The sequence below is a fragment of the Calidris pugnax genome, unplaced genomic scaffold (assembly GCF_001431845.1).
Source record: "Calidris pugnax isolate Ruff unplaced genomic scaffold, ASM143184v1 scaffold82, whole genome shotgun sequence".
In the NCBI taxonomy this organism is placed as follows: Eukaryota; Metazoa; Chordata; class Aves; order Charadriiformes; family Scolopacidae; genus Calidris; species Calidris pugnax.
In genome coordinates this window covers 2,719,454-2,740,869 of record NW_015090833.1, presented here as the reverse complement: position 1 = coordinate 2,740,869, position 21,416 = coordinate 2,719,454, and the positions used below count along the sequence as shown (strand labels likewise).

Below are 21,416 nucleotides of genomic sequence, written 5' to 3'. Positions count from 1 at the left end.
TACAATTTTGGGGGTATCTGGAGCATAGGGAAGACAAAGGAAAAGGAGTAGAATTAACAACAGTAGGAGAGAACGAAGGGACCAGGGCTAAAGCAAGTGAGAACGAAGCTAGCACAGGATGGGAGGCAGTTCAGGGACACAGTACACAGCCATGAAAGCTACTTCATTCTGCCCTTGCAGAGGATGGACTGGATCCAATAGGTCACAACTCTCCTCTAACTACCATGGATCCTTCTGCAGCACTGCTTCTATGAGCTTTAACAAGGGTACAACATGGCAGGCGAAAAAAATGTGAGAGAAGGATGATCTAGGATGTGGAAATAGCACCGATAATGCCTATCAATTCTTTATCAGCCTGGCTTTTGATCCATGCACACGCACTGCAGGGGCATACATACAGGATGGTTTCTGAGACAGAGCTGATCATCCAAACAGACATGTGTGGGACAGCTTTCTTTTACACTTAATAGCACTGGTTTAAGATTTCACTGTGGCTGTACACAGCTCTTCCCCTCACAAAGCACATGTTTACACTCAGACATTCTGAAAAGCAGATGACTTTTGATGACTTTCATAAACAGTTCCCTCTTAATCTTCACAGAACACACATGGACAACTATGTTGTATCCTAGCATCCTATCTTTCATATAATTTCATATATTTTCAAACTCCCTCAAAATCCCATGAAGAGCAGAGGGAATTTACCAACTGTTTCCAAAGATGTCTTACTCCTATAAAAGAATACAGGTCTCTGCTAGGGACACAATGTGCATTACGAGGCTTGGACAGCCAGCCATTTTTTTTTGTCACTTTTTTTGGTCACTTTTATTTGTAAAATAGACTCTACTAAACAAGACAGTAATTGTTAATTAAAGACCAAACAAACATGAAAACCATCAACCTCTCATTCAGTCTTCATCTCTGTCCCTTTTTCAAAAATAAAACACAACTTCTACTGGACCAAAGCTCTTTACACCCTGCTGTGTTGACCTGAACCACTTATGCCTTTCTACGTAGCCACAGAATGTGATTGTTTACCAAAGACATTATCTGATGTCACTTACCACATTGCTGGAAAGCAAATCTAGAGTGAAAAAGTATGTCCAATAGGAGAAACATTGCACAAGAAATAAGAAGGGGCTGCTGCCTCTACAGCACAGAAGCAGACACATGCCTGGTCTACCTTGTGCTAAGCACATTGGAGTAGAACTATAGGATGTGTGGCAAATCTGGAAATTAGCACTTTCTTTTCAACATTCTAATTGGTCAAAGAATATTCTTTCCTACCCAAGGTGCAGGATGACCAGTGGACAAATCATTAGACTGTGGCTGTGACAGTACTGTCTGCTAGCCAATGCTGGGAGAATCCCTTTACTAAACTGTGCTTGGTTTCCCCAACTTAAAAAATTCCAAAATATATATACACGATAAAAATTACCTTGTTTCTAGCATTTTGAGATCCACTGCTAAAAGCTAATTTTGTTTGCTTGCCACTTTTTGACCCTGCATTGTCTACATTTCTCAAATATACCAATGGCAGTGCCAGTAAGAACAGAGATTCTTCACCAGCCTGGAACCAATGCGATCATCTGGATACAAGCAGCATAGCATCGTTCTCGCAGAGTACAATGTAAGAGTACTAAGAGAGACGTTACCTTGAATCCAAAGGCAATTCCTGCCAATATAACAGCCAAAGCCCCACAATCTCGCCATCTGTAGCCACGTGGACCTAAAGGCAAAAATCAAGAAATAATCAGTCAGAACCGCAGGTGACAATATTTTCATACACCTATTTTATGAGAGAAAAGAGTAATGAGTAAGTCAGTTCTGCTGTTTCTTAGCAGGGGTAGATTTACTGAGCAGAGGGCATTAAGATGCTGGTAGTCCCTCAGGTACAGTGGCTTCTGGTCCTAGGACACTGAAACATCTGTCCAGACCTCTAGCATTGACACTGGCCTTGCACAAAGTGTCAAAGGGAGACAAATCACAGCAGCAATTAAAAAAGTTCCATCAAGCTGTTTTGCCCTATTCTTTCCTTGCAGAAGGCACTGTGAACCCTACTGCACTTTCCCCAGGTAACTGTCTGTGGGGTTAGTACTAACTAAGGTTAACTCATTACTTTAATACCAATTGTTCCCCACTGTCATAATTTTTGAAAATGGGGACAGAGTCAGAGACCCAGAAGAGTGCAGAAAAAAAAGAAAGAAGTGCTTTCAGAAAGAAGAGAAATCTATTAGGGGAATAAATGGGTTTATGAACACTGTGTCAGCAATTACGGACCATTTCAATAAGGAAGGATTCAGTGTCTTTCAAACCTGAATTATGAATGGGGACCAAAGCACACATAAACAGCAGAGAGAAAATATGCAATTAAATATCTACAGAGAGAGGCAAAGAAGTAGATAAAAGCTTGAGATATTTAACACAAAATTCTGCACAGAAGCTTAGAGACTCCAGAGAGCAAAGCAAAGATACGGTATGCTCTGCTCCTTCAAGCAGAATCAGAAGATACCTGTAGTTTTCCACCAGCTTTATCCTTTCACCTCCCTCGCAGTTTCCTTAACGAATCTCGTACTGCCCCCGGTTTTCTTTAATAATAAAAAGGATGCAGAGTGATCTTTCCTAAAGTTCAGTGGCAGGATGTGGGCAGAACTGATGAGGTGGAGGCCGGTGTAGTCTCCAAACAGACAGATCCAAATCTATATGTGACCTACAATGTCTCGGAAATGCATTCTGTTCTCCAAAGTTTCAATTTAGGCTTTCAAAGGAGGGTTAACTGGCTGAAATGGCTGGAAACTCATCTCCCTATTGCTATTTTTGCTGTTGGTGAGATCTTCTACAGAGCATTTCATTGCAAGAGTTACTCCTAATCCCAGACCTCAGGCTCTACAGACAGGCACTGACTCTCCAATACTGGCACTCAGAGCTTCTTGCTACATTTTAGGACACAGATCCTCAAATTATCCACTGGCTAGAAATCGGAACAAATTCAAGCAGCTCTGTCAGAACTGGTGAATAGTGTCACCAGCAGTATTTTGGGTTGCTGCAGTTGCAGTTTTGGAGCTTAGGCACATGATCAAATTATCATAACTTTTTAACTTAATGAGTTAACACACGTCAGCTAAGCTGCAGTAACTGGCTGTGTACATGTCAGGATTTAAAATGATCTCTGGCTAATCGTGCTGCAAACCCCAGTCCTCCACCCACCTTCCCCTCCTTACTCTGCTCCCACCGTCATTTCTGGGATCTGAAGTCTCTCAGTTGTCCAGTTCTCTACCCTGAACTTCTGACTACAAATATCTTTCTAAGACAATGCAACTTTTTGCAGGCTGAACTGCCTATTGAAAGGGTTAATTAATCTCAGAGGGTCTGTGGGTCCAGCTGTGCGCTGCCCATGGCAGCCCTTGACTGGCTGTCCTTCACTGGCTGTCCCTAGCTACCTCCCAGCTGTGATGACCTCTGAGTAGAAAGGAGAGACACCTGTAGGACCCCGTCTGCTTTGCCCCTTCACCTCACTCAGCTCTCCCTCCGTTCCTGTAATGCTTGAGCTAAGAACATTTTATTGCCCCCTGGTTTTCATTATTAATGAAAAGGGACCAGAATGATCTTTCCTAAAGTTCAGAGAGTCTATAAAGACAAGAAGCTGAAATGCCATTTTACTCGTTTTAGAGATGTGTGAAATAATTCTGTCTTGTGGCAAAAAAAGTGAGGGGGGTGGAGAGGGAGAGTGAGTGAGTGAGGGCCGCAGTAAAGGCTCTGCATTGACCACATCAACTTTACAATGTTATGAAGAATGTCACAGCTCTGCCTAAAATCCACATTCAATCTTCCTTCTTCTCTGCAATGCTCTAATCTAAAATGTAGGGTGGAGAGAGGGTTAGAATTTTCTCAGTTGTAACCACAGTGCCCACACCGACATCTTTGCATATCCTCAATTTCTCCACTTGTAAAACTGGCATAAAATTCAGAGAAAGTGAAAAAGCACTAATAGCCCAGTTACTCTTCAGTTTAGGCACCAGGGAAATAACAAACCATTCTACATAAGAGACCTGCAAAAGGCAAATGGAAGGGACACAGACATTTTCTCCAGCTCTGTATTTTCTGTAAGTATATTTAATTTTCACAGCAGCAACTGTAAATTGCAGTTCCAGAGTAAACGCTGTTTTTAAAATCCCCATTCATCTCAGAATTAACTTTCTTGACATCAATTAATTAGGCCTAGTGCATCCAAGTAAGGTCAGCCTCACCAGTATCCGCATTTAAAACTGCAGAAACTGAGGCTGGAAGAGGTGATTTTCCAACAGCAAAAGGTGAAGCCATGGAAAGGAGTTGGGGAAAAAAAAAAAAAGAGTTCAGATTCTAGTTACCATATTTAATTGTAAGATAAAACAGTCTATTCTACAGCCTCCCACATAATGAAGACACAGAGATGGGAGAAGAAGATCCAAATGGCAAGAAAACCAGTAACTGGAGCTGATTTTTAAGCAGGTGTAAAATCGACACCAAACCCCATAAATGGAGACCATAAATACCATGGGGAAGAACACAGACAATACCTGGATGATAAGCATGCACATTGTGCACCTTGCTCAGAAACTCCCCTGAGTTTGCTTGTAATTACAGGGGTTAGAAAAGCAAAAAAAATATAAACCCAATTAATCATTTAAATATTTAAAGTCAGATTTTTGTCCTCACTGCTGGATTAGTATATTTCATAACGCCAACAGCAGACAGCCCTGGTTTTTTACTGGGGGTTCATTTTAGAGCATGTTTAAACTAGTCAGATTGAGTGATGCTTCCAGCAACTAATCGCATGTCAAATAAAAGATATTTTATGTAATAAATTACTGCTACAAGTAATTCAAATGTCATTTATCAGTTTTATTATCAGTCAGGCAAAGTCTTGTTTCTCTATATTAATCAAATTCAAGCTTTTTTTAAGCTTTTTTTTTTAAAGCAGTTTTGACACCTCTTGGCAAAAGTACAAACTGGAGGGAAGGAATTACTCCTCCAGAACAGGAGTAGAAATAGTAGAGATGGTATTGAGCTAAAATACAGTGTCTAGAAACTTAACTTAATTCTTGTCCCTTCGTCCCATTCTTGTTTCTCTTAAACCAAACCCAGGAGGAATTCAGCATACAAGAACTATACTACTCTGACACCAGTCACTGCTTTTCAAGACAGTACCCTTCTCAGCTGTTTCTCCTTTCTGCTCTGTGGGGGGTAATTCTTTCTCTCTAGTATTTGTGATTTTTTGTAAAGGTGTAAAATCTACTCAAAGAAAACTTTAAGAAGAACCAAAAATATCAAACACAAAGTGGTTCACAGTCTTCAAGACCTAAACTCCAGCAGATCAGATGCTGCTTCAGAAGAAGCTCAAATGTCTTCTTCAGAGAAGGCAAATATAGCTCATAATCTTTTCCAATATGAGTTGTTCCCATCAGCAAGTCAACTTAGAGATTCAGCAGTCTACCCACCTCTTTAGTCCTTTAGGTATACTTTACAACTTCAAACCTTGAGGCATTCCAACACTAGTGTCACAAATACTTTGTAAGAAGATAAGCATAACAGATAGACAGAAAAAGTAGTATCTATCTTTCTCTGTACATGACAACCCCTGACAAATCTGTGAAAGACAAATTGATTTAGTAAACTATCACAGAAACAACTGTCCTGAAGCAGATTTGGACCAATTCAAAAATATTCATTACAGGATTAGCAGCCAGCTGATGCAATAACCTACAGCAAACAAGGCACCTTGAAAGAGCACTGAGCCACTGCACAGTCTCATCCATCAGCGCTAGAGAAACACACATATTCTTTTTGTAGTTCTGATACCAATAAAATCACTTAAGAGGAAGACACAAAGATGGATCCATCATTAACACCACCAGTACTACACCAGTCAAGGACTAGAATAGGGCACAGGTAACACCTAATCAAACCATGTATATTTAGCTATTTACTCCTTTTATACATCCATTTACAGGTTAAGCTTAAATAGAAGGTCTACAAAGAATCGCAAAAGATACCTAGTAAGAAGAAATTGGGAGCTGGAGCTTTGAGGAAAGCCGAAATAGTAAAAGGAAAAAAAAAACAAAGAGGGATAAAGCTGGAAGTGTTAACAACGATGACAGTGTTTTCCAGTTTGAACTGCACACTTCTTTCCTGCCCTACTGATATTAGTGGAACACTATAAAATAAGGGAAGATTACCTCTTCCAATATTGGGTTGTGATAAGAGTTAGCTGAATGAGCAATGGATAGCACTAGGAGGGATCTGGCACTATTTCTTCAGCAAGAGACCAGATTCTGCTTTTCTGGCATTATTTGTGAACTACAACAGACAGGTATTAGCCCAGGAGGCAGAATTCAGGCCTGGAGTTCACCAGCACACCCAATACAACAGTCAGAAATGTTCCATTTCTGAGCCCAACTCCATCACAAACATATTTCTTCCCAAACTGTGCCACACCACTATATGTAAAAACTCAGAAAGCGTGTCTAGTATTGTCTCTAGCAATAGCAAAATTATGTCATAAACTAATAAACACAGCCCTAAGTGGACTGTTACATCGGTCAATATCTGACCTAGAGCTGTTCAGGAGCAACATCAAAATCCTATTCTTAATACTTGGCAGGTGAGTGAAGTGATTTTCAAACTGCCAGACACACATGTGAGCTGAACAGCTTCTTTTGATGGATTTTTAATGGTGTGTACTTTGGTTTTTATTGTTTGGAGCTTAGATACTTTTTTGCGAGGTTTGTTTTAAAATGCAAATATATATGTAAATTTTGAGCCTACAGAGATTATGTTGAGACTTTAAAAATTCCTTGTGAGTGTGTTTTGTACACAAAATCATACAATCACATCCACACAGTCTACACAGAATTTCTGCTGCCACCACTCAGATTATTTAAGATTGAAGAGAGAAAGCTTGTTAAAATTAAGGATCCATATAACTGTTTATTGTTATTTGTAACCTGACAGCACTCTTAAAACTCATTCGTACTGGGGGTCCATTGTGCCAAACCTTAAACTCACACACGGGAAGACTAAGTCCTGAAGACCTTATATTCTACCTTGCTGTTCAGGCTGAAAACTCACCTCTTTCAAGTAACTGTTCAAGGCATTAACTGTCAGAGTTCAAGGAGCATCTGGATGACACTCTTAGTCATATGGGTTAGTTTAAGTAGTCCTGCAAGGAGCAGGGAGTTGGACTCCACGATCCTTATAGGTCCCTTCCAATTCGACATATTCTATGATTCTATGAACTGACTGGTTTCCTGAGTAGTTAAAAAAATAAGTCCTCTAACTAAAGTAAAAACTTTATGATGATGTCCAACAGTTTATTGAACAGAGTCCACTATTGTAGTAACTAAAGATGTAATACTGTTGCATTTTATAGGACGTTCTATATATATTAATCATCTAAGTATTAGAAAACCCTACTGATGAAGGGAAGCATGACCTTCAGTTTTAGAAGGGAAGCCTGAGTCCTACATTGACTAAATGCTTTTCACATCCTTATAGTGGGTCAGAATCTAATTTGTATTGACTATGCACCTTCAGGTCAAGAGATGTCATAGGCTACTATGTATGATGTTTGTTTGTAGACACTGATCATTGGTATCTCATTTTCCTGGTGTAATATGATCTCGTCACAGACATCAACAACTATGAAGTGCATTCAAAGTAACATTGGCGTCCGATTCTGACAAAAAGCATGGCTTTAGTTGAACTGAAATGTAGGATCTTGCACAGAAATCTGTGAAATTGCTGCAGAAATGACTGCAGAAAGCAACAGGACCAGATGTTTTTCAAAGTATTACTTACTATACACCACAGGTTGAGAGGGCTGAGTTGGCACCAGCTGTGTAGAAGGACCTGGGGATGGTGGCTCATCCGTGCTCGTGCCCGACTGCTGGAAAGCCAGGTCAATTTCTTCATCTGTCAGGCCTGGGGGAGCAGAGGAAATGAAATCAGTTTAGCACCTTTACCCACTTGATGCACGCATAATTAAATTCTCAAGCCAGGCAGAACCCTTTCAAGCTGCAAAGAATTTTGGCACTGACTTGAGCAGTAATGCCTCCCCAATTTTGGATTCACTGGAATGTCTCCCTCTCTCTTTCTCTGTTGCAATTTAACCTTAAGCGACAGAATATTAGCCTCAACGCTGCTTCCAAATGTGGCTCATTCAATTTCCTTAATTTATCCTTGAGTTTATTGCTGCTTTTGAAGTAGCTTTCTATTGCAATTCTCCATTCTTCCCCCGAAAAAAAGATACCATCAACTGCAAATGTGGCTCATTTTAATCTGTAATGGTGTAAAAAAAAAAAAGAGGGGAAAAAACTAACAATAATGCATGAAAACAGACAGGGAAACAAAAAACTAATTATTGGGTTAGACGACTAATTAGTCTAGATCGTTTCCGAAGACGGGAATAATTTGCTTTATTTTATGACAAATGCAGAAATAAAAAGAAAAAATCAGGACTGACTGTGATTAGTATGAATGGGACACAGAATGTAAGGAGGAAATAAAACTATAACAAAACAGATCAAAACAAGGCCAAGCCCAAACTTTCAGCTTAGCGTTGCCCCGGCCTATTGCTGCATGATTAGATTGCCCTAGGGCAGCCTGGTTTTTATTTCACGCAGAGCTGTAGTAACACTGCACACATGGCACATGTTGGTGCAGTCACTCCTGCCATCAGGAAATGCCAGGATGACCATCTGTAATTGGCCACAACATATGGAAAGGATTTGGCCAACAAGGGGGAAAACAAAAGCAGCTCAAGGATTCACAATGACCAGCATCTGTGAAGAAGGAAGCACAGCTGGATTATTTTTTCCAACAGGAGAAAACATCCTCTAGAAAAAGAATTTAGTACTCAGTTGGCAACCACGATGTGGGGCCTGGACAGCTGTGTATTATTTGTTGTGTTATCCTCCTGCACAGAAGCAGAAAGCAAGCCAGTGTCCCTGCTATGAGGAACATGTGAAGTGATTCAGAAACTTTGACTATACATGCAGCCTGTACACAAAAACCTTCAGAAAGGCTGGAAGTGAGAATACAGATTTAAGGGAAGAGATGTAGAAGATAAGAGACAGACCACCTGATTCTCAAACAGCTGTTGCAGGGACTGAGCACGGTGGGGAAATGGTATGAATATGACAGCAGTGGGAGAAAAATGGGGGAATACTTTCTCTCCATCACCTCCACTAGAGATCCATGAAGTACTGCTGGTAGATGAAATGTCTGAACTTAATCCTTCAAAACACTTAGCTTTTTAACATTACAGGGGGATAGAATATAGAAAATGTCCACGCTTCTGGGCATATTACCCAAGTTTTGAGAAATTTCTTCAGTATCTTAAACTTCACTGCGTACTGGGGGTCTAGACAGAATAATCTGTAGCACATAGAATATTGCCAGAAATAAATAGCCAAGTCTGTCTCAAAACTGTTATTTAATATCATAAAGCACTAACACAGTGCTTGTGGTATTCAGAAGGCTTTGTAACTATTAAAAGATCTTTTCCCTATTCCTGTGAGTGAGACATTGTGAGCTCCTGTGAGGTACTATTCTATGTACTCTAGAGTGCAGATACCAATGCACAGAGAAGTGAGGTGATTTCTCAAACATAATATAATATTGTCAGTGTCAGAAACAGTATCAGAAATTTGAAGTACCTGATCTCTGCTCCTGCAATCTGACAAAATCACTCCTTGACTTGTATTTGAAGCATGTCTCAAATAGTAAGGAACCAAAACCACACACGGTAGTGTGGAAAAAGACTTGCAGTGAGAGAAATAAAAGTCATGAACACAACTCACCCTACTGTTCTAGTTCCAAAAGCAGTATTTATGGTGTCTAATCCATGTTAAAAAGCAATGTCCTAATCAAAAAGAAACTGTTTTAACCAGCTCCTAATCATCCAATGTAGGAGAAGGTGTAAACAGATGCCAACACTGCAGATCACTAGCAACTATGGAATTTCATAAAGAGACAACGTTAGCTGCTGGCTGCAAATGTGGCTCCCACTAGAATAGGGCATCTTGTTTTCTTTCAAATACAGATAATCTGATAATATTTAACACTTACAAATGTACAGAAGTTATGGAGGATCCTTACATCATTCTACAAAAAGAGCAGGAAACAATGCTTATTTTTTCCTAACCATACTGCCCCTTCTATTCTCATCCTGTTTGAGAAAAAAACCCTAAAATCTATGGCGGCTGAAATGCAGTTCTAGGAACCAGGAACACTCAAGTATCACCGTTTCCATTAAAACCTTGCTGTACTGTGAAGAAAAAGCTGATGTGAATGACAGAATGATGGGAAACCTTTCACATTTGAGTTCCCGGTTTGAAGCCCGTGCAAAGTAGTGCAAATTAAAACTGTTATTACCTCTCTGGACTATTCTGCTGCCTTGTGAAGTGGTCTTGTTCATGGTACTAGTGGCGTTATACAAAAGAACATCACAACTACATCCCTTCTTAATTATCAGGGGAGAAGACTGGGAGTGCCATCACCTTGGAACACCTCCTTTTTATTCATCTAAACAAGATGTTTTTCAGGCCCTGTCATCTTGGCCTCCAAGCATCAAGGAAATAATTTCCCGGAGCTGATTCCTTAAGCATATATTTGGAGTAATGTCTGCATTGCAACTAGTCATCTGTGGATTCAGAAATATACCTGTCTTCATGGTTGTCATTTCTCACACACACTAACAAAAACGTACAAGATATTCTAAGATTGTCTCCAGGCAATTATAACCAACTCATCAAAATTCCCTTTGGCCTGAATTTTGTTTTTCAGATTCACCACATACACACATGTATGCACACACTATGAGTTCTCCATGCCCCAAATTATTCAACCTTGATATATTAATTACATAGAAAAGTGGAATTTCTAAAACAGATCAAAGTGTCATCTGTTCCAACATCTCACCTTGCTTTATTTTACCACAGTCCTTCTGTCACTGCATTATATAAAAAAGCAACCACAGTCCATTCATTTTTCTAATCCAGCAGGAAGTTGGTAACCCCAAAATAATGCCACTTCCCTTGGGTGCAAAAACAGTGCCACAAAAACCGGAGCGTTGTGTCTACTATAACTCTCAAATAGGTATGTCAAGAAAATCACCTCAGTTTAACAGAAGAATTGCTCTAAATTCACTTTCTCAACACTTTGGAAAACAAACATATTAGTTCTTCTGGAGTTGCAGCAAAATCAAGATCATACAGAATGCAAAAGGTTAAAAGGAACAATAAAGGAAACTGCCAATTGTAAGTGAATTATATTTGGCTTTGAAAGCTGAGCCACGGCTATATTATAAAAGGCATCTCTTTGCGTTGTTTACCATCACCCTGACTAATGCAGACCTTTTTTTTTGTTTTAAATAATCTCATGCAAATTAGACACACACTTCCTTCCAGTTGATTGCTATCTGCAAGGAATAATCTAACCGCAGAGGGTACTGAGCAAGGACTGAGCTGAGGAGAAGGATGCAAGGAAACAGTCTTCATAGCCCTACAGAATGCAAACCTACTCCCTTCCCCCAACCATCCATTTCATTCCTCTGCAGCACCACAGCCATTGCAAAGAATTAGTCATAATTTTCACAAAGCCTTAAAATTTCCTTTTCAAGCTCCAGGGTGTTGATTTGAATAATCCTGCACCCATGATTGTTTTGCACTCAAAGGTTCTTGCTGACCCTCTTTTGTGATTGTCACTGCTGCCACTCAGGGATTCTCAGGGATCACTCAGCCTCTGTAAATTGTAGTCAAACACAGAGTCAGAGCAAGTCAGAGAATAAAATGAGTTGTCACAAACATCTCTTGGTGCCTGCACCTTAGGTATTGTTTAAAAGGTCCTTTGCCCGAGAACTTTTAAGACCTGACTGTCTGTTTAGGGCCTTTTATCGTATCTACTACTATTTAATAGAAGGACCTTGTGTACTTCAAAATACCGTTCCTCTTGTGACCACTCCGAAATAGAGGAGTACTTAGAGCAGTACTGTTATCCATATTTTACAGATGAGGAAGAAGTGAGACTTACTTACAGATATGAGAAGTGCTCCAAGGTCAGAACCGAACCTCTGACAGTCAGAAAATTAAACTCAGGAGATGTGAGTGCCAATCTGTTGTTTTACCATAAATCCATTCTTTTCTATTTTCTGCATGAAACACAGTAGCAATAATTGCAATGCAAAACCCTTGCACGAGCTCAACACGATGAGCTACTAAGTTTTTTCTTCTTCTCTGACACAGGCTCTGACATTCCAGTGACAGCCCTTTTTCCCATCCCATCCACTGAGCATGTCTTTTTCTTCATTATATTCCTCCTTTTATTGCTCAATCCAATAATTCATGCAAGATTTTTACAACCCGAAGGCAACATTAGGTTTAGGAAGAAAATTTGGGTTAGGAAGAAATTGAGAATTCTGCCATAACAGGGAAAGGTGGTGGAAAGATTTAAGTTCCTTTTGTGGGTTTCCAATGCCAGCTTTACTACGACCCTGACAGACCATCCTGGAGCAAGCATCACCCAACCCTGTGTGGGGACAAAAGGCAGGGGAGGGTATCTGTTGTTTTCCTCACACATGCACACACTTTCTCTTAAGAAGAAACCAAGATAGAACTGGATAACTTGTTTAGTTACAACAAACTATATGACTACCCGAAGTTAGTGCCTGGAATCATATGACTAAAAGGAAGATCTACTGGTAGACACCCTGAAACGACATTACACTCCCGTTCCTGGAAGCCCCTGAGTCAACTCTGCTCAGAAAGAACACGGCCACATTTTAAAAGAATCATCATAAAAACCTTCTGGGATCTGATCCAGACTAATGATTCCACCTGTTCAGTCAGTTACATGCAGTGCTGGGTGATTCTTTTATCAAATGTTTGTCCTATATTCTACTCTGTGCTTAGTTGAACACATTTCTAAAAGGTCAAAAAGGCATAGTCTCCTCATCCGTTTTCTTTCACACATCTTGGTTCACGGGGCATTCATGAGGCTGAACCCAACCCAATGTTTGAACAAAACCTAAGGTCTCGGAAACATCACTCTGATTCTTTTTACCCTTCATTTACATTAAGAGGCTGTATTTGAATGTAAACATCCTGCTGCTGCACTTCCAGCTCAAAACTTTGTGTAAAGGAACCCAAACATCAAAGGGAAATTGACTGGTCTCAACTGCCAGGTCAAAAAATACAGAAATATAAATAATTCGAAAAGTTACCGAGAGGGCTTTGAATTCTTACAGCTATATTCATCTACAAGACGGTTAATTATGCAATTGCAATCTTTAAGAAGCATTATATACTTTAACCCATCAGGGTGACTGAGCAGCAATCAGCACTGATAAAGCCTCAGTTCCACAGCACTGAAATAAGGAAGGAAAACCTGACTGACAGTGGAGTGCTAAGAATTACAGTGAGCCACCCAGGAAGGAAAAGGTTAAAATAAAAAGTATTTTGGCATAACAAATATAAATAAATAAATAAAGCTGGCAGCAGTTTCTCTTCCCGGCCAAGCTTTTTGGAGTCTATAATAAAATGAAGTGTAATGGAGGAGAGGAGGGCAATGTCAGAGGGTGAGGGTTTGGGAGAGAGGTTGTTAAGTATCTCCCTCTCCTCAGCTGTGTTTACTCCATTTACAGGACCCCAGGTGATTGATAGACAGACAAAAGAAAAGCAAGCAGATAGTAACCCCCCTCTGGGAGCATCAGTAAAGGGGATAACTCCTGACATCATCTAGAGCCCCAAACTCTCCTTAGCCACTTGTAATTAAAAAGACAGAGCAAGATATGCAAACCAGAGAAAAAGTGAAAGAGGATTTTTTTTTATTTATTATTAACATTTTGTTGGAACAGGAGAGTGCAATAAGGACTCTCAGAGCCGTTAAAAGTCGTCGGGTGACCTGCAGACCCCTATTTCCCAGAGCCTTGTATAAAATTGAATTTTTTAAACATAAATTACACGTAATGACGACACTGTAAAAACTAACAGTAATGGAAAGCTGTGCTGTATTTCATTAGCCTGTATTATTCCGTGCCACCTGATCCAGCCGGGCCTTGTTTATGAGTTAGTGTGTTAGCAGATGCCGATGGAAGCATTTGCTTCGACCTTGCTCTTCTCATTGGGGCATGAAATTACGACGGCAGCACCTTGATATTACAGCCATAAATACAGTAAACTGCAAATTTAAGCCAACGGCTCCTATTGTCTCTGAACATAAAGCTGATCGGTATTTATTTAAAAGGAGAACGAAAAAAAATATTATATATCACCTTGTTTATGGGTCCAGTCCCCCCCCTTCCCCTAATCTGCCTTATTCACTTGGTTAAATACTAAACAAACAAACTAAATCCTCCCTATTTTCTACTGATTAAATATTCTTATGAAATGAGTATTGTCTTCAGAAAACTGGATCAAAGTATTTTCACTCTGAATAAGAAGGGCAAGTGACTTGCTTAGCATGTCTTGGAATGGAAAAAACAAGAACAAGTACTACAACTTTTCTTTTCAGTTTTCTATATATGAGAAGTTCAAAATGCAAAATGAAAAAGTTGCTTCTGGTCATGCATTCATGTTTGTGTGTAACATGTATGTGTATGCATATGAGAGAGAAAGAAAAATATAGTTCCTGCCAGTTGTTTTCTATTTAAAAATATCTCCCTTGTTAATACTATTTCAAAACAAGGAGGAAAGATACAGGAGAAAAAAAAATTGCAGTAAGATTAATGGGAGGGGAAAAAAATGCATAGGATTCCTTCTCTGAGGCAGAGACAGCAGGGAGAATGCCTCACTCTCCTGTGGGCATTTTGGGTAAATACCCCTGTACACTGACAACATACCCACTGAAATTTATTAGAGGGGAAAAAATCAAACACAAAGGCAAAAGGACATTGTAATATCACAAAGCATATCACAGCATAAATCACAGCATTATAAGTCAGTGCAAAATGTATTTCATTGGTAGTTCCAAGGCAGGGAAAATACAGTTTCACTTGTAGTAAAAGAGGTCAGGTCTTCCTCTTCTAGTGTAAAGTAAGCTCCTTCCTTATATGTTATCTCTGTTCCACATAGAAAAAAAGGAAGGGATACCTTACGTAAAAGCTCCCAATACAAAGCTATATATTTCAGGGGCCAAAGCACTAAGAGGAGAGTATGAGGAACGACATGCAGCAAGAAGTGTCCGGTAATGGGGCTCAGACTCAGGATTCTGAAACGCACAAGTCCTACTAGCTGCAGCGGTATCACAGTCTTAACAGGATTTGGACAACTCATGTTTTAAATTAATCTACAACAAATCTTCAGGTAGCAGACAGCATAATTCAACAGGCATAATTTTTGCTTCACAAAAAGTTCAAATTAAAAAAAAGACAAGACAGCAACATGACTCTAAATCAAACAAGATGTGTCCAGAGTCCTTAGTAACCTGAATTACAGAACCAGAAGTTTTGCTACAAAGCCCAGTTAAATTCCTACACTACAAGCATATGAAAAACTACAGAAAAACTTGCATTTGGGTACCTTCTGAAGACCTGTCTATTACAGAGTCATTCTAAGAATACCAATATCAGCAAAAAAGACAGAAGATACAATTCTTTCTGTAAGACAAATAAAAATTTCTCTTCCTAAAAACGGAGGGAAATTTTATTTTATCACCATCTATGGGTTTTATTTTTAGGTCTCTTGCCTTCAGCTTTTCCTTTCTATTATCATGCAAGCAGAAGAACAGTACCCAACAGAAAGCCTCCTTTGAGTGGACAATGGTAGGGTACGTCCACCTGTCTATTGCACCACTGGTGATAGAGAGACAACGCGTGTGACAAGCTGGAAGCCAATGTTGTAACACAGGAACACATGGTGTGAAAACACTACATAGAGAACAAAAACCTCTGCATATTAGAAATTATTTCTAATTAATATCTATGTTGGGGTTTGAAGGCTTTGAAGACTCTACGCCAGGATGCCAATTCCAAGGTAGTTTATCAGGACTGGAACATAACCAAGGCTCTGACATTTGTTTAGAAGCCCATATAGGGCAGAAAATCCAGGTAATGGAAGAAACACTACCCTAGTAACCATAGTGCTGTCATACTTTGTTACCACAAGTGACAACCTCCCTGGAAGTAAGACTATGCATTCAGAGAAAACAGGTATTAGATACACTATGCGGGTAAGTTTCCGAGCATACCCAACCTGTGATCTGCAAATGCTTGCTGTTATTCCTGCAGAGAAACAAGTTTCATGGTGCAGGTATTGTGCCAGGTACTGTGCAGAAACAGTCAGACGCAAAGCATTCAACAGTCTACGTGAAAGACAGGTTGGAAAGAAAAACACTGCACACATAAATGCGGTAACTTATCCAGAGTATGCACCAAGTCTATGAAATTTCCTTTCTATTAAATTGGCAACTACAGCAAAAAACATTCTATAAAGGTAAAAGGATATTTATCTCTTCTACAAGTTCATTTCCAAAAGAAGATCAGTTTGGTACACAGCACTTCAAAAACCTAGAAACTAAACTTCATTACCAAAACTTACCACAGATTTAAAAAACAGCAGTGTCAGAAAACGTTTGGGCTTCAGATCCACTTACTTTGTGTGAAAGAAAAATATTTTGTTAAGCAGCTTATTGAGCAATAGTAACAAAATGATTGGCCTTTGGCTACTCTTTGATCTATGATATTATCTTTAGGAGCTTCTAAGGAGAAAGCCAGAGGTTGCCTTAAATTCCGGTAAGGTAAAACAGTCATTACAGGAGGCTTGGTTTTAATCTACCTTCAGAATTCCAATTTTAAACTGTATTTCCAACAACTTGAACCAGCACGTCACAAGAATTCCAGCACTGAAGTAGGAGGAGTTGTCCACTCAACCCGACATCTGTAACTCCAACTTCTCCTTTGGCACTGCAGCAAAGACCAACCAAGCCTTCCAGTGGCAGGGGCCGGAATACGGTCCGTATTCGATTTGACCGAGCAGACTGCCCTGATGTGGAGTAACTCCAGAGCTGAAGTCACTGCTGATCTGTTAGTACTGAACTAGGCTGGTCTGCAATTCTAGAACCACTCTCTTTCTCCCCAACCCTGCTCTCAAAAGAAAGGAATTGTGTAATAGAACAGCAATTTCAAGCCATTATAAGGAAGTCTTAAACTAGATTTGGCAGAATATCTGAAGGATGACTTAGTTTTATATATAAGAATGAGAAAGTCTGTCCTGCTGCCCCATTCCCAGTTCCTTATATTATTTTGGAATTACTGATTGCCCCAAATACTAACAAGAGCACCTGGGTATTTTCTACATTAGACAATACCTGTCAGAGAACAGCCTCTGCAGACTAAGAAGAACTGCAATGTAAAGAGCAACTTGCCTCAATTGTTATTTATTTTCTCTTTTACTTTCAAAACTTTGAACGTTAGAAAGGAACAATGTAAAGAAAGAAAAATTTAGAAAGGAAATGTAAAGAAACCAACACTGGGTGAGGGATCACGAACACAGCAGCCTGAAGTCCTTTTTCTCCCAGGTATTTCCTCACAACCTTATAGAGCGTCTTTGCTCCTCTAACCCAGTTTCTATAAAGTGGAATCAATGTTAGACACCTAGGAGTCGGGTATCATCACATTGAGAAGATAAACTCAATTAAGAAAAATACATCTAAATACTACATATTTGATTATTATGGTACAAATGTTTCAGGTAAATCTGGTTTGCACTTCCCCTAGAAAGACAGAGACGCTAATACACTATTATAAAAAAACATGTCAGCAAGTATTCATTACAGATTATAAATCACCCTCGTTCTTCTTTCTTTTGTTTTAGAGAATTTTTTTTTACATGCCATTAAAATATTGTTTGCTGAATGCTACTACAAAGCTAGCCACCTGTAAAATTAAAGGCTGATGCTGCCAATAAGTGTTGAAATACCTTCTGTTTAAAAGGCAAACCTACTTTGTAATTTTTAACACAACTGTATAAATATTTCTCCACCCACCCTTCACAATTTTGTTGGTTACACTGCGTCCATTTAGACAACAACCATCTATGTCATCACACAGGATGTTAATCTTGGGTGGAGAAGAAAGACACAATAGCAAATGAACTTTTAAGAAACCAAGATTACATATTCAAGCAGGGTCCTTCATGATAAAAGAAGAGCGAAGACAAAAAACATTAGGGGACAAGTCAACAAAACAGCAGAAGTTTCTAAAGATCATTTTTCATCTTCTGATTTGTTTATTGTTATTTTTTTTGCCCATGTGCCTTCAACAGCTCTTCAGAGTTCTGGAGAAAATTAAAGGAGTCTGGATTAAACGCCCAAAGGACGACTAATGCTAACAATAGTAAAAATAACGAGGTTAAGTGGTGGAAAAACTATGGTGGCCACACACGGAGAACTGGAGTGGTAAGGTAGAAAAGGAGTTTCATCATTGCTCCCTCGGGACATGCACAGAACATACTAACTGCTTCTAGTTCTCTAGGGTTCCGATTACCATGCCAAACACACCTCCAGAGTTTCCTTATTAGTATAATAAAAAGCCTCTACACATTTGTGTTCTATTCCCAGCCTTGCTGTTGACCTTGTGTAGGTCATTTAACCTCCATCTGCCTCAGTTTCTACATCTGTAAGACAGGAATAAAATTACACAATATCCTTTGTAAAATGTTTGAGACTGACACAATTATCATGTACAAAGACTAACCAACAGTTTTGAGAATCTATACATACATTACATGCATTTGAGCTAGGTAAGGCATTTGCAACAAGTTTATTCAAGTAACAACTTTATCCTTTTTTTTATGCTTTTAGATCATCTTTGGGAATACTTCTAGATTTCTACTCTCACCAAGTTGCACAAGGACTCATCATATCTATCCTTTGCTTTGAGTGAGTGCTAAAATACATGGTATTTCTCTGCTGCCCTTTTGCCCTCAAAATCCAATCACTGGGGTTGAATGTTGAAAATGGAAATATAAAAAAATCTATTTTTTTAACACTGTCTGTTGCCTTCTAGAGCCTCATGAAATTTCCAGCTCAGGAGTTAAAACGGGAGTGGCTACACAGAATTCACACAGAAACTGGAGTGAAGATTAAGACAGGTTTATGGGCATGTTCCTGCAACATAACACAAGTCAGATCAGTAGGTGAGGCAGCTGAAGCAGCTGAAAAACTTGCTATTAGTATCAACTCATACTGTATGAGGATAGCTCTTAGAGTTCTGGGACCAGGAAATACCCCCTAAACAAAGGAATCACTTCACAAATAAAAAATTAGTGAATAAAAATTGGAAGATATTGCCTCCTGGGCACTACACAAGAATGAGTCTCCTTTCCTGGGTGCCAAAAGGCTAATCAACACCACCATACAGGGGTGCCCAAAGAGCTTTTCAGTATCAATGATGAAGGGACAAGGATGCACTTTGCAGATCCCTCTCTCTCCAGATAATTTTGCAGAACACAGTCTTGAAGCAGAGGCATCACGCCAGGCACGGGCAGAACGCTGTCACAGGGGAAGTGACTGTCTGATGTGCTGTTTAAGGGGCTGCTCGGAGCAGCAGCTTCTCCCCTGGTCCCCCAGGGATGGCACAGCCCCCACACTGCTGAGTGCCAAGTCCACCAGCCAGATACAACTACTTGCCCTTTACAGTCATTGCAGTAGATGAAGCTCACCAAAAAGACTCCGATGCTTTTCTTCCCCCATTTCCTCCCTGGTTTTCTTTCACTGCTAAGTCCTGTCTGTCTCAGGTGGCCTAGCGTGAAAAAAGCTCTCCTTTTATGATGCAATATCTGGGACCAGGTGAGGCCCTGACTCTGCAGATAACCTAACAAATGGGCAAGAGCAGCTTGTGTTCCTATTGACAGTGCACGTGCTAGTAAATACCACCCTCCAGGGTATTCTCAGTAAACACACAGCCATCCCTAGCTTCTAAGATACACACACGCGCGCAAGCACTTGCTTTACCCGACACTGAACTCACACCTCACAAACAAATTATTTAACTACTCTATCCCCCAAGGAAGACAGTGATCATTTCAAATGCAGCTCCCTGCTCGTCTCTCACATACACGCAACGGCCTGATAGGTTAAATGCTGCCATTTAATTACAGTAATGGAACCTGCTATTTTTTGGTTCCCTTGAATCCTCTCTCGCTCTCTTTTTTAAACACATACAGAGTCATCTTTTAAACATGTATTTTATATTTCTGAGTTTAACAGCTGCATTCTCCTGGTTACTTGAAGAGAAGGAGCAATGATACTCTGATATTCTTCTCCTTTCCTCTCAGCGACTTCGCCTTTTAAATGCTACATAAAAAGGCAGACAGGTTGGGGGATATGCTGTAAGAAGGGATACATGCTAACACTGCAGAGACAAATCTGCCCCTTCATTTACTTAGATGGTTTGCGTTGATTTTATTGAATAAAAGTAGCTTAACCTCTCGCACCCCCCAAAGCAGCTGGGCCCTGGAGAGGATAAACATGAAAATGCTTTGAAAATCCTATAAATATTAGTACATCACACTGACAGTATGGCACATATATATATATATGACTGGGAGTCAGAATTATCTCAGACCTACCTGTTCTTAATACATCTGACTCAGCTCCCCCACCTAAAATGGGGATGGTATTTCCTCTGTTTCCCACTGAAATTTGTTGTTTGCAAACTGTTTGGAGAATGTAAAGGTCTAATGAAGAAGAGAAAATGTAATCAGAAGTACATTAAATTAATCTTAATCTTGCCATTCCACAAAAGGTGTCACAGGCAGTTAATATTTGAAGAGTACTTTGAATATGCAAAGTGGTATGCAGATACAGGATATATGTTTATGAAAATCTTAACCATGGTGCAAAAAACTTTTTTTTCTCAAGTGAATTCAGAAAGGGGGCTGTAGGTGGCCAAAGGCTAGAGGGTTTTATGGTTAGTTATTACTGAAGGGCACGTGACACAGTATTACACGGGTAGCACAATAACTATTTGTGGATCTTACATTTCATATTGCGTGGCAATTAGAAAAAATCCAGAAGCAAAGTATAAGTACTTCCAAGTCAAAATCAATTCTTACCTATGCTAAGCCCACAATACTCCTAGAAAAATACCCATATTACACCTGTCCTCAGCTTTATTTGTCCTCTAAATGTGAAAAGCTTATTTATTTGTTCCGTGGCAGTTGGCTCACAATCAGCCAGCCAGCCATGCAGGGATATTGCCCATCTTCATTCTCTGGTACAGATATCCACTGGTGTCTCTTAAGGATGGAATCTTAAAAGGTGAGGCAAGGCAGAGACAAAGACAAATTTAATTTTATCACCATAAAAAGGGACATTTCCACATGGGCAGCAAGGACATGAATATCATGTGTATGCGGGGGCGGGGGGATTATAAACGCATT

General features: G+C 39.7%; 1 protein-coding gene across 1 annotated transcript in view; it reads right to left on the bottom strand.

Moving 5' to 3' along the window:
• PEX14 (peroxisomal biogenesis factor 14) overlaps positions 1 to 21,416 on the bottom strand; it is a 70,598-nt gene that overhangs the window by 10,097 nt on the left and 39,085 nt on the right. Inside the window, exons 3-4 of the mRNA XM_014941344.1 lie at positions 7,837 to 7,959; positions 1,656 to 1,729 (exon numbers count right to left, since the gene is read on the bottom strand). Coding sequence (XP_014796830.1) covers positions 1,656 to 1,729; positions 7,837 to 7,959 — 197 coding nt within the window. The remainder of the gene's footprint in view (positions 1 to 1,655; positions 1,730 to 7,836; positions 7,960 to 21,416) is intronic.